The sequence below is a fragment of the Schistocerca serialis genome, chromosome 8 (assembly GCF_023864345.2).
Source record: "Schistocerca serialis cubense isolate TAMUIC-IGC-003099 chromosome 8, iqSchSeri2.2, whole genome shotgun sequence".
Lineage (NCBI taxonomy): Eukaryota > Metazoa > Arthropoda > Insecta > Orthoptera > Acrididae > Schistocerca > Schistocerca serialis.
Window position 1 is genome coordinate 57,803,878 of NC_064645.1, and position 13,840 is coordinate 57,817,717.

At 37.3% G+C, this 13,840-nt stretch overlaps 1 protein-coding gene across 3 annotated transcripts in view; it reads left to right on the forward strand.

Annotated features, from left to right (window-relative positions):
* Positions 1 to 12,519, forward strand: part of LOC126416088 (protein mothers against dpp) — a 145,449-nt gene extending 132,930 nt beyond the window's left edge. For all 3 annotated transcript variants that reach the window (XM_050083580.1, XM_050083581.1, XM_050083582.1), the window contains exon 8: positions 8,222 to 12,519. In XM_050083580.1, the coding sequence (XP_049939537.1) occupies positions 8,222 to 8,381 (160 nt within the window). In that variant the 3' untranslated portion in view covers positions 8,382 to 12,519. The remainder of the gene's footprint in view (positions 1 to 8,221) is intronic.
* The last annotated feature ends 1,321 nt before the right edge of the window (positions 12,520 to 13,840 follow it).

A 13,840-nucleotide genomic window follows, 5' to 3' on the forward strand; every position in this document is an offset into this window, starting at 1 on the left:
AATATTTTCACTTGCATAGCACTTTTTTTCACGTGCTTCCCATAACTTAACTGTTTTTTTGGGTTTCTGGCAAATTGTTCATGGGTCCATAACTTACACTTTGGGTACTGTACTCAGACATCATTGACACATTTTTATCCTAGCTTCTGACGCTAGATACATTCAGCATCTCCTCACATGAACTTTCACTGGATGATTAGGTAAAACTTCCGGGCTGAGAGGTCGTGGTTGATCTGTAAAACTTCTTTTCCTGACATTTCGCTGCCAATTTGCAGGCAACGTCTTCCGAGGTGAGTCAACGACTGGCTGCCAGGCCCTGGAGGTCCTATTTATATAGAGTGCATAGAGGGCACCACCATACATCATGTGGGACCGACTATACATCCATCTCTCACTAACATAATTATTCTCGATTGAAGGTAATCGATTATCACATCGTTGGTGCAAAGTCGACCGCCATATCTTATCTAACTTTAAGCCTTCCTCTTTTCTATTAAAATTATTACATGCAATGTCCTGGCTAGCACGCTCGTCACACTAAATTTTATTTCATGATCACAGTCTTTAAAAACATGTTCTGCTACAGCTGATTTGTCGGTATGTCCCAGTCGACAGTTCCTTTTGTGTTCGGTTTTCATTGTTCCAATGTAAACCTTCCCACAGCTACACAGAATTTTATACAACCCAGGAGTTGCTAAGGGGTGTCAAGCATCTTTCACTCATCGTAAACACTCACTAATCTCCTTGGAGGGACTCAAGATTGTTTCAACTTGAAACTTGGCCAGATATTCCTGAATGTTTCAACTTGAAACTTGGCCAGATATTCCTGAATACGGTCTGTAATTTTGCGAATAAATGGAGGAAAAACTTTTCCAGCTGACAGTTGTCGTTGCTGAATGTGCTTGATCTATCTTGTTGTCAGTGTATCCATTTTTCTTTAAAGCTGTTCGCAGAGGATTTAGTTCATATGGCAAATAAACTGGCTCACAGATCTTTATTAGCTGTGTCCACAGATCTTTTAATGACACCTCTCTTCTGCCTGGGATGATGGTTCAAATCCTTTTGGAGATAATGGTCGGTGTTATCTTTCTATACACTTTATGCCCTGGACTCACATATGCCCATCTAATTACTGATTCATCCAAAAAATTAAGTTGTCCATTACTCTCTTTCTCCATAGTAAATTGTATCTTTGAATTAATACTATGTAGGTGCACCGAGAAACCATACAATTCCTCTTCACCGTGATTCCATACCACAAAAGTGTCATCCACATACCGATAGCACTTCAAAGGGCTTTTACTGAAAGACTGTAGCGCCTGCCATTCAAAAACTTAATGAATAGATTAGCAACAGCTGGAGTCAGAGGGCTGCCCATGGCCACTGCTTCGGTTTGTTCATAAAACTCATTATCGTACTCGAAATAAGTCATGGATAGGCAATGTCGAAACAGAGCTACTGTATCAGTGGGAAATATATTAGTTACACTATGTGATCAAAAGTATCCCTACAACCCCAAAAACATATTTTTTTCATATTAGATGCATTATGCTGCCAGGTACTCCATATCAGTGACCTCCAGACATCATGAGAGACCAGAATGGGTCAATCTGCAGAACTCATGGACTTCAAACGTGGTCAGGTGATTGGGTGTCACTTGTGTCATACATCTGTATGTGAGATTTCCATACCCCTAGGTCCATTGCTTCTGATGTGATAGTGAAGTGGAAATGTGAAGGGACATGTACAGCACAAAAGCGTACAGGCCGACCTCGTCTGCTGACTGACAGAGGCTGCTGACAGTTGAAGAGGGTCATAATGTGTAATAGGTAGACATCCATCCAGACCATCACATAGGAATTCCAAACAGCATCAGGATCCACTGCAAGTACCATGACAGTTAGGCGGGAGGTGAGAAAACTTGGATTTCATTTTCGAGTGGCTGCTCATAAGCCACACATTATGCCAGACGACGCCTCGTTTGGTGTAAGGAGCGTAAACATTGGACGATCCAACAGTGGAAAAATGTTATGTGGAGTGACAAATGATTATACACAATGTGGTGATCCGGTGGCAGGTTGTGGATATGGCGAATACCCGATGAATGTCATCTGCCCACGTATGTATTGCCAAGAGTAAAATTCTGAGGCGGTGGTGTTATAGTGTGGTCATGTTTTTCATGCAGGGGACTTGTACCCCTTGTTGTTTTGTCACACTCAGGCCTTCATTGATGTTTGAAGTACCTTATTGCTTCCCCCTGTTAAAGAGTAATTTGTGGATAGTGATTGCATCTTTCAACACGATCAAGCAGCTGTTCATAATGCACGGCCTGTGACAGAGTGGTTACACAACAGTAACATTCCAGTATTGGCTGGCATGCATAGAGTCCTGACCTGAATTCTATAAACAGCTTTGGAATGTTTTGGAATGCTGACTTCATGCCAGGCCTCACCAACTGATGTTGATACCTCTCCTCATTGCAGCACACTGTGAAGAATGGGCTGCCATTCCCCAAGGAACCTTCCAGCACTTGATTGAACATATGCCTGCAAAAGTGGGCGCTGTCATCAAGGCTAAGGGTGGGCCAACAGCATACTGAATTCGAGCATTACCGATGGAGGGCGTCACGAACTTGAAAGTCATTTTCAGCCAGGTGTCCGGATACTTATGATCACATAGTGTGTGTGTGAAAGAGGTTTAACAACAGGGATACCACATCAAAACTCATGAGGATTTCACCTGGGCTGACAGTAATCTCCATCAATTTTTTGATAAAGTGCATAGAATTTTTAAGTGATAATCAGTTTTACCAATAAGCGGTTGTAGCAAGGATGTGTGATGTCTAGCCAACTCTTGAGTGGGCAATCCAATAGCCCTCACTGTTGGTCTCAATGGGACATTAGGCTTATGTATCTTTGATAGCCCATGAAATCTAGGAAGGTAAGCTTCTGTTTTGCGTAGATATTTTTTATCCTCTGTGGGAATGGAAGACTCTTTTATTAATAGATTGGTAGCTCCGAACACTTTCGTTGTAGGATCCTTTTGTAGCTTTTTATAAGTGTTAGAATCCAAAAGGTCGCTGATCTTCCTATGGTAGTCCTCACCCTTCATCACCACGGTAGCATTACCCTTATCAGCAGTAAGTACAATAATATTCATGTCCGCATTAATCTCCTGTAATACCTTCCTTTCTCCTTGAGACAAATTACTGCTAGGTGGCTTAGCTTTACGTAGTATCCTGGCTGTTTCCATCCTGATTTCATCAGCAGAATGTGGGGATAACTGACGAATCCCCGACTCTATATTAGCTACAATATCCTCTGTGGGAACCTTTCATGGAGTACTTGCAAAATTTCCTCGTTTCAAGAGAACAGAAATTTTTTCCTTAGATAATTCCCTTCCTGACAAATTAATAACCACACCTGTAACTGGGGTTTCCTGTCTACTCTTTTGTAAATGCTCGAACTTCTTCTGCCTATTAGAGGACACTTGTGCACTCAGTTCCATAGATCTAAATGTTAGCCTGTCCACCTTATTCCAATCCCAAAACTGCATTTCATTGCTAATAAATAAATGAATGGAGATTTAACAGTTGTCTGCTAATTACTGCCAGTCCTCGACATGTTTTATGAATCCATTCCCGTAGCATCACCACTTCCGTGTGTGAGTAGATACGGTTAGATTGCGGCAAGTGAAACAGCCTTCTCACCTTCAAAATCTTTGGAATTGTCGCAGTATCACAACAATGTAGCAAAAAAGTGAGCCTACAAAATTGTTGAGCTTTGTTCTTATGTAGACCCTCCAGTCGTCATACCATAACCGACATATCCTCCCTGAGTGGCGTGTAATAATAACATGTAGGCTTTCACGGCCGGCACTTCATAAGTTAAAACTTCCAGGCTGAGAGGCCATAGTCGATCTGTAAAACTACTTCTTCCTGATGTTTCCTTGCCAACTGCGGGCGACATCTTCTGAGGTGAGTCAACGACTGGCTGCTGTGAAGGTCCTGTTTATGTAGAGGGCACCACCATATGTCACGTGGGGCCTATGGTAAGTCTATCTTGGACTAACGTCATTATTCTCAATTGAAGATAGTTGATTGTCACATGGTTTGTGCAAAGTTGACTGCCGTATCTTATACAACTGAATCTCTATAGCTTCTCTATACATGCATGCATAATAATGTGATGTCCCTGCTAGCACACCTGTCTCACTAAATTTTATTTCATGATCACTATCTTTAAAAACATGTTCAGCTACAGCTGATTTGTTGGTATGTCCCAGTCAACAGTTCCCTTTGTGTTCGGTTAAGCAGGTATTGACATTTCTTTTCGTTGTTCCAATATAAACCGTCCCACAGCTACTTGGAATTTTATACACCTTAGGAGTTGGTAAGGCGTGTTGAGCATCTTTCACTGATCTTAAACACTCACTAATCTTCTTGGCGGATCTATAGATTGTTTCAACTTGAAACTCGGCCAGAACTTTCCCAATATGGTCTGTAATATTGCATTGTTGTTGCTGAATGTTCTCAGACACTTTTCTTCTGGGATGGAGAGCTCGATCTATCTTGTTGTCAGCGTATGCATTTTTCTTAAAAGCCATTCACAAATGACTTAGTTCATGTTGCAAATAAACTGGCATGCAGATCTTATTAGCTCTGTCCACCAATGTTGTAATGACACCCCTCTTCTGCCTGATTGGATGGTTCGAATCCTTATGGAGGTAATGGTCGGTGTGTGTATCTTTGGTTGTACAGTGGCTAGTCTTGTCTCATTACAATTGTAACAAAAGTGTATACACAACAGGACAACCAGGAAATCCTGGACAAACCCAAGATTTTTTTTTATCCAGGAAAGACCCAGGAATTTTTATTTTATTTTTTTAAATTCCTGAAACTTTTCCTTGTTTCAGTTTTCAGTTAAATTTTTGTAATTTGCAGTGGTAAGGACCGATTCACTAACAAACAATTTTACTTTAACTTACTATTGCAGAATAATACTGCAATGGTAAAACATAAATGAGAGAATAACACCAAAATAAAACCTAAATTGCAAAGAAAATGCACTATTTATAACAATAAAACACAGTGCAAACACAAGCGTGTGCCAGCAGAAAATTTATCACAAGACTTAGGATGAAAACTGTGCTATACTTCGTAACAACAATCCGCTTTCAATGAGTGTGACACTACGTCTGTTTATACTTGTAACAGGTCATGGGAAAATATTGTGAATATTAGTTTGAGAAGTGTTACTTTCAAAGTAAATTTCCTGTTATGCAAGAGGAATTACGTCACGTGTGAGAATGTGTGATGAAATCGCTTAAATGATGGAGTGTGTAACTCTCATTCAAAACTTAACAGGTTGTGGACTTACTACTTAGAAAAATTTCAGGCCCTGATGACCAGCCATTATTTAAAATTTCACTGGCACATTTGTGTTTGATATATTGTAAAGGTCAACACATGCTAAAAAGATTAAGCATCAGGGTTAGTTTTTTATATTTATTGTAGTCCTTTCATAGATTACATATTGTGGAGTAATGATGGCAAGAAGTATAATTATCCATAAAGAAAGGGTGAGGTGAGTTCTTGAGCAGTTTCACACATTAATTGGCTTTTCGATGGAAAAGTCAAAGTGCTCGATAGAATATGTATTCAGCAGGTAACCCATGAGGTGTTCTGTGCACAGCAGTCTAATTTATAATCATGCTTGTTAGAATTATTCATCTGCTGCAATTTAACCTCTGATCATAGGCCCCTGCCTTACATACTTTGATCGCATTCGGGAGGACGACGGTTCAATCCCGTCTCCAGCCATTCCGATTTAGGTTTTCCGTGATTTCCCTAAATCGTTTCAGGCAAATGCCGGGATGGTTCCTTTGAAAGGGCACGGCCGATTTCCTTCCCCATCCTTCCCCAACCCGAGCTTGTGCTCTGTCTCTAATGACCTCGTTGTTGACGGGACGTTAAAAAAAACACTAACCTAACCTTACATACTTTGAGGGGTCGGGGGAGGGGCAAGTAACAGCAACAAAATTTTTGATGATAAGTATTATACATGTAAGATTAGCTTTTCTTGTAGTTATACTGTATGTATATTAAATTAAACTATTAACTTTTTCTATTTGTGTGTTTGCATTACTTAACAGTGATGTTGCTATTGGCTGATTACATCATATTCGTATGATCTGAATATCTGCCGTCATTGGCTGGTGAGATCGCATGACATGAGCTATGATTGTAGGACGGAAATGCATTGCAATCCAGATTTTGCTACTTCAGAAGTTACTGTCCTGTATTTGGTGGAATTTGTATTTATACTTTCGTAATGTGAAAATATGCAGTGTACATGTTGATGTGTATTAAAGATCTTTCCAAAATCCATTGCTTTTTGCGGGGTTTCATTTCGAAAAGTGCAGGGAACTTCTATGTCGATGTATGAGAGTTTTAACATGCAAATAATTGATAATTTTGGTGAAGTATATTGCACATAATATGGAAAAAATGAACTTTCACCCAGAGTACAGTGTATTTTCACCTGGAAAAAAGGATATTTTTTTAACCACGAATCTTCCCACAAGCAAAATGAGAGACTGGAATAGATGGGAGAACCGATAGAGGTACTCAAGGTACCCTCCGCCACACACGGTCAGGTTTCTTGCAGAGTATGGATGTAGATGTAGATGTAGAATATTTCTCCTGCAAATTTCAGGTCTCCTTTTATTTTTCTCTCTGTCGACTGAATTCTGAGCTTTGATTGTCACTATCACTTCTAATGTTTGCCATTTTGCCACCACTACAAACAAATGAAAGTGAGCGCGGCATTGTTCCTGTCCAACAGTAGAGAGATGTGTGCAAGGAGAAGACTTGTCAAATGACAAGTCCTCTTTTGATTTTATTCAGTTCTTGCAATACATTGCTCTCTCTGTTCACTATTAATTTTTCCAAAATGTCTACTGTAGGCTTTATCTGAATTTTCCATTAATCCAATCACTGTTCAAAAAACTGTGAGTTTATTGGAACAAGCAGCATGTTTTGAAGTAGGTGTTCCTTAAATTTTGCTTTCACTTGCTAAGCATTCATTACAAATGAAGAGTACGGGTATTTCTTTAGTATTTGTAGGGGAAAAGGTAAGTCCATATTGTAAAAACTGAATGTTCCCAGCACTGCAGGAGCGACAGCTTCAGTGGTTGTCTTAAGTCTTTGACAGATGTAACCACTCATCAATTGCTAAGATATTTCTGTTATTCTTAGCTTTGAAGCAATACATGCCTGTAACTTGCGACAGTTCACTTACCCATTTCTGATTTTGTAGAAAAACTGTACTATGTTATGTAAAGTTACAAAAATATTTTTTGGAGACTATTATGTGACCACTACAAAAGTTCAAAGCCCCCCCCCCCCCCCCTCCCAGTTTTGGCACAGTTCTGTTGCCTGACTCAATGGACTCAAGTGCCTGCATTGCCACACAATCTATTTGGACCCTTCCACCTAGTACTAGTTCCCGAGAAATCCAGAGATGATGTCTTATTACTCAACTTTCTTATTCTGTTTCTTTTTTCTCCCACTCTTTTTTTTCCCATCTCATTTTCTTCTTTCTTCTTATTTGGTAATTAAAGTTTGTTTTGTACCATTTCACATTTTTTCCCTCTCAGTGTATCTTTACTCTGTCTTTTTATCGTCTATTGATTGAAACTGGCCCAGGGATTAGCATTGTGCTATTTTTGACCTCCTACTATCACCAACATCTTTCCCTTCATCTTTGTCTTTGTCTCCCTTTGCCCTTACAACAGGTAGTTCCTCTCAATCTGTGATCTGAGTCACCTCCTTTCCAACATTTCCAAATCCATCTCTCCTTCCTCCCAAAGGAGGTACTAACAGTTCTAAAATCTAGGTTTTTGCACCTTTTGCCTCTACTTTTACCTGTCTAGCTTGGCAGTGCTGGAATTTGGTGTGCTGAAGATTTGTCGTGGCCATGGATATTATTATTTTATGCAAGGCAGTGCTGATGAAAGCACACTAGTTCACTGCGCATGCAGAATATGAAATCAGGTTGTTCTGAGATTGATTTCAGTTATCAGAAAAGGGGTGATGTATTTTTATAACATTTATAGTCTTTGTTTAAGGAGGTTAATCTTTCTTATGTATTGTTTCCACTATTGTGAATTGAAAGATTTCTTGCTTTTTACTAAATCAAATATTGCATTTACATTCTAGGATGTCATTTGTAAAAGGATGGGGTGCAGAGTATCACCGTCAAGATGTCACAAGCACACCATGTTGGGTTGAAATTCATCTGAATGGTCCTCTGCATTGGTTAGATAAAGTGCTTACACAAATGGGTTCACCACTGAATGCCATTTCATCAGTTTCTTGAGGAACATGACAAGTTGTATTTTAGTTTTTAAGACTTTGGGTTTGTAGAATATGGACACAAGAAGTGTTGATGTGTACAGTCTTCAACATGTCATTATAGTCATTGTGTTGAAGAAAGTGTGTAATGTTAGACGTGTCTGCGCAAAAGTTTTAGCTGTGAATATGGTAGAACTTCTCTGATGTCTAACAACATTGAGTAGTACATACACATTTTAGCATATATTTCAGAAACAGCATAATGTTTATCATCAGCTTTTACTGTTCCTCTATTGTTTTCAAATGACTGAAAATTTTTATTTAAGTTTGTCAGAATGCAGTTGTGTCTTAGATAGTTGCTGCTAGAGCAGAACTTCCTCATGACAATTGATGCTAATGGTTTACAAGATGACCATTAGATTGAATGTGGCCCATAGCTGTAAAATAAATTTTAATGTTCCATCCACCGTTAAAACATAGTTGACATCTGTTTAAGAGATTTGGCATGTCTGTCCATAACTGATACACGTACAAACTGACTTAGTATGGGAGGACTGACAGATATTTAATGGTATTTGTGATAACAAAGTGACAAATAGGTAGGGTGTGAATCACTTGTAGATTTATGTGTTGTTTTTAGTGAAGATTGTTTGTGTCTGTCTGGTGCAAATGAATCTGTCCTTTATCACCCAGCATGCGCGATGTATGTTTTTCTCTGTTAAAATATAAATATTTTTAGTTTATAATTTTAGTAAACTCAGTTTATTGATCTCTGCAGAAGTGATGCAAAATGACATATTACATTGAACTCTTTGACACTGTGATGTGTTTCTCATGTTTAGTGAGTGAAATCATCATCATCACTGTGATCATCATAGTCATCATCATTATTACTACATAGTTATCGAAATTCATTGTGTATTGAAACTGTATACCTTGCACATTTATTCACATTTTAGAATGTGTGAAAGTAAGAATTTTCATATTTGTACATAACTTTCATATGATTCACATGATAAAACATTTGATTTATGTTGTTCAGACTTACAATATGCCAGTTTATGATATTGTTTGTTCTTGAAATTGTTCCTAAGGTCACAAGATATATTTCTGTTGCTTGTTTTATGCTTGTGAACAGTGTGGCAATGAGATAATTTGTGCTGATGCTTTGGTAACTTACATACCCGTAAGTAGATATTTAAAATTTTGTCATTTTGTAAATAATATTCATTCAAATATTGTATGATTATTTTTGTTAATTTTTTAATGGATGATTATGTTTACAATAGTTCAGTAGTGAATATCTTTTGAACTTTGAAGTGAAGGGTACCGGTACATGACCAAAATTATCTATTACTATATAAAAAGTGAATGGACAATCAGCAAATTGTTTTGTTGTGCCTTGAAATTGTATTGTTGAGATTGCAGTTATTACTGTCAAAAAGTTTTATGTGTATTTTGTTTTATGCAGTGAATGAAATTGGGCGTCATCTAATATGATGACGAGAACAATCTTGAAGGAAAACAAAATGAATACTTATTAACAGTTAGAAGTGTATAGCCTTTATCCAATGATATCATTTACAATCTTCAACAGCTGACAGTATTAGATAATTTTGTGTCTACTAATTGTTTGGTACCTGTTTGATACGAAATATATATGAAATATTTATTGTTTATATTTTTGAATCACTCTTTATTGTTGCTTCATTCAGTTGTAGCAATATACTACATTACTGCAGTGTTATTAAATACGTATGTTCAGAAGATAATACAAAGTTCAGCATTTTGTGTACAGATAGAACATGCCTGCCTTACAATTACAGTAATATTGACATTGTTTTCTGCATTGAAGATAACACAGAAGTGTAAAATAGTACTGACACTGTGCCTGCTGTATACACATTAAAATCAAGAAAGTTTGTAAAACTATGATGACTGACTTGAGAGACGGTTGTTTGATATACTTTTATGAAGATGACAGAGTTTAATTCTGTCGCAGGTCATACAAGCTGTCCATTGAAGTTAATTCCTTTGTGTTCTTTTTGAAAATTATTACCACAAAATTTTTAAAAATATTATTCAATATTAGTGCTTGTTTCTGTTCTGGTATTACAAATAGATTACAAAGTTCTGGTTTTTATGCTATTGGCACAGCAGAATTAAACAATAACTGTTTACTGTTAAACAGTGTTACTGAATTGAACTGCTCAGGAATTCCTATTTAACAATGTTGTGGCTGTCATTTGACCAAAACAAATACAGATCTTCATTGAGAGAGTGTTATGCATGTGAGCTATGAACTGATATGAGTCAGTATTTCATTAACTGTGAAATTATTATTTTAACAGCTGTATTTGGATATAATTTTTTGTGATGATGCCTGCACATTAAAAGTAATGTATCTGTGATCAGGACTGTCCAATAATTAAAACTTCTGTGCTGCTTTCAGGAATATATTATGGGTAGTTTGTGTAAAAATAGCTCTACGACAGATATAGTGTTATATATTTTGCGATATTTACAGTGTGTGTTCTAAATCTTGAATCAAGATTGTTCATTTGAGAGTACACATTCCTTTTTCAGATCTGTCTCACATATAATCATTTTGGGATTTGCTAATGTGTACTTGGTACCTGATTGTAATGCATTAAGTGTGATCCATTATGCTTATTATTTGATAAATGTCCTCCAATAAGACCAATGCAGCATTGGGAAACTTGTTTAATTCACCATAAAGAATAATAGATGTAAGTTTGCCTGTTTTGTTCACTTTTAAAATGATACTCCACATTTTGCCAACATATGCCAGCAGTCAAATTTCGTCCATTTCAGCTTGCAGTTAGCAAAGGCTGTCAAATAAAATGTTTCTATATATGTAATACAGCTGGGACACAAATCCCTCTTTCGTAAGATGAAGTGCTGTTTTGGAACACTAGGAAGTCAAATTCAGGAAATGCCAATCATCTTATTGTGTGCTAATACTGTAAACATACGTGAAATAAAGAAGGTTCTCATGTAACTGGATCTGATATTAGGAGTGTCGTGCTCATATTGGCAATTTCCATTATTATCCAAGCGTTAACATTATATAAAAAAAGAGTTCTCATATTTGTGGAATTAGTCATGTACTAGCTCTTGGTATGAAAAAAATTGCTATAATGTCAACACACAAATATCAATGACTTTGGAATAATGCGAGATTGTTGATTTGTGCTTGCTTTTGAACTTCAGAACACTTATGAGCTATGTACAAGAAGTGCCTTGTCCTCATTAGCATGTAATGTTTAGAAGGAATTTTGTGATTTGTACTCATCACGTACGCAAATGGGAACTGCTGCACAAAGGGCATCGTACACAAATAAGTTTCTTAGTAACATCTACTTGTAAAAATTTTCTTCGACCTTAATCATAAATTGATCACTGATGCAGTCAAGTATTTGGATTATACTCACCACCCTCCTTTTTGTCTTCCCCTCCCTTTTTTTTAAAACAGAGTTACTGCTGAAGAAATTAATTTTAAAAGTTACCTTTACTATCTTTTCCCTGTCAAAATAGTGTTTATATTTCTTTGCACAAGAAACCAACATCACCAAATAATGCTCTTGGCTCCAGGTGTTAGAAACCACACTGTAAATTTATATGCAGACTTAATATTCTTGTAATAAACTCACAAAGATATAATCCTGATTTTTGTACAAATGCAAGTGCCTGAAATGAAATTGCATAATAATTTCAGTGTTCAAACTGCAATTTTTTTATACAGTGAAAAAAAAATGTGACACATATTTTGGGATGCTTTTCAAGTGCTTTACTACACTTTTCTGGATGTATGCTTATACGTAAAACTCTTAGCATAATAAAATGTTATGCTTACATGTATACCAAGAGAAGCAAATAATTGGATATTGTTTAGTTGGTGCCTTTTGTTGAAATAATTTATACAGTCTGAATGGTCTTAGATAATAACATTTATGAGATTTTATGTGATGAAAAATGTGGTAATTGAATGGATAACATATGGAATGGATTTCATGTTTTAGATGTCACTCAGTTTTGAAATAAGGAAACAAATTTATTTAAAATTCACAGGCAACATTCCACTTCTGGTGTGTGTTATCTCATTTAGATTAATATAAATAAAGTGTGAATGATTATATACATTTCTTCAGCATTTCATTCTTGGTTTCCTACCATACTTATAGACAAATGCAGTAATGACAGTGTAGATACAGCATTTCTGTAGTGTTGTCAACAGAGTGTAATAACCACACTGAACGTAAAGTTAGTCAACCCAACAAGACATCACATTGATACCATTTAACACCGCCTATAGCTTTGATGATGGCTTCAGTTCATCAAGGAAGAGAGTTCACAATTTTATTCAGATACGTCGTATCCAGCTGGTGCTACTACTCATTAATGATTAGATCTCATACAAGCACCTTTTATGTGGGATTATCTTTAGATGACATAGCCGCGCGGGGTAGCTGTGCAGTCTGAGACGCCTTGCTACAGTTTGTGCAACTCCCTCCGTTGGAGGTACGAGTCCTCCCTCGTGTGTGTGTGTGTGTGTGTGTGTGTGTGTGTGTGTTGTCCTTAGTGTAAGTTAGATTAAGTAGTTTCTAAGCTAGGGATCATTGACCTCAGCAGTTTGGTTCCATAGGAACTTACCACAAATTTCCAAATTTGTGTTGCAGTGTGATATGATCTCCGAGACTTATTTAAACCACGAACATATGCATGCAAACTTCTGAATATATATCTGGAAATATCCACATGATACTTAAGATGTGGAAGAATGACCAACACTTAGTCACTGCATATTATGGAATAAAAATCCTGGTTCATGTTCACAGTATCCTGAATGGACCCATGCCATGGTGCTCATTGCGCCATTGGGGCACTTGATGCCTTGTGTTAGTTAAAAAGAGCAAAAATTGCAACTTTCTGGGTCACACTACTCATCCAGTGTCAGCTGCTGTCCAGTTTCAGTGTTCGGCCGACCAGAGGTATGCATTTTTGCACGTAGTAATCATTTGCAAGGTATGTGCCTCCAAATGTCCGATACTCATGTTCGAAACTAATTGTGATTGACAAGGAGGTACACTTACCTACTGTCCCTGTCAGTTAAGACCTTTTCGTGACCACTGTTCTTATACCACAAACCTGGGTTGTCTCACAAGTTTGTTCACTTTTACAGACAGTCACAAAGAACACCTGGGAACATACTACAAGGGTGGTTTGAAAAGTACTCGGAACAGAATAGAAAAAAAGTATTTACATCACTGAAACTTCCTTATTTTTCAATGTAGTCTCCTTGTAGTTTAATGCACTTGGTCCAACAATATTCCAGTGCCTTGATTCCAACTCAAAAATGAGTTCCCTCCAGGCCTGCAAAATAGTTGTCAACTCCGGCTATCAATTCTTCTTTTGCAGTGAATCTTCGTCCACCAAGAAAAATTTTCAGTTTTTGGAAGAGAT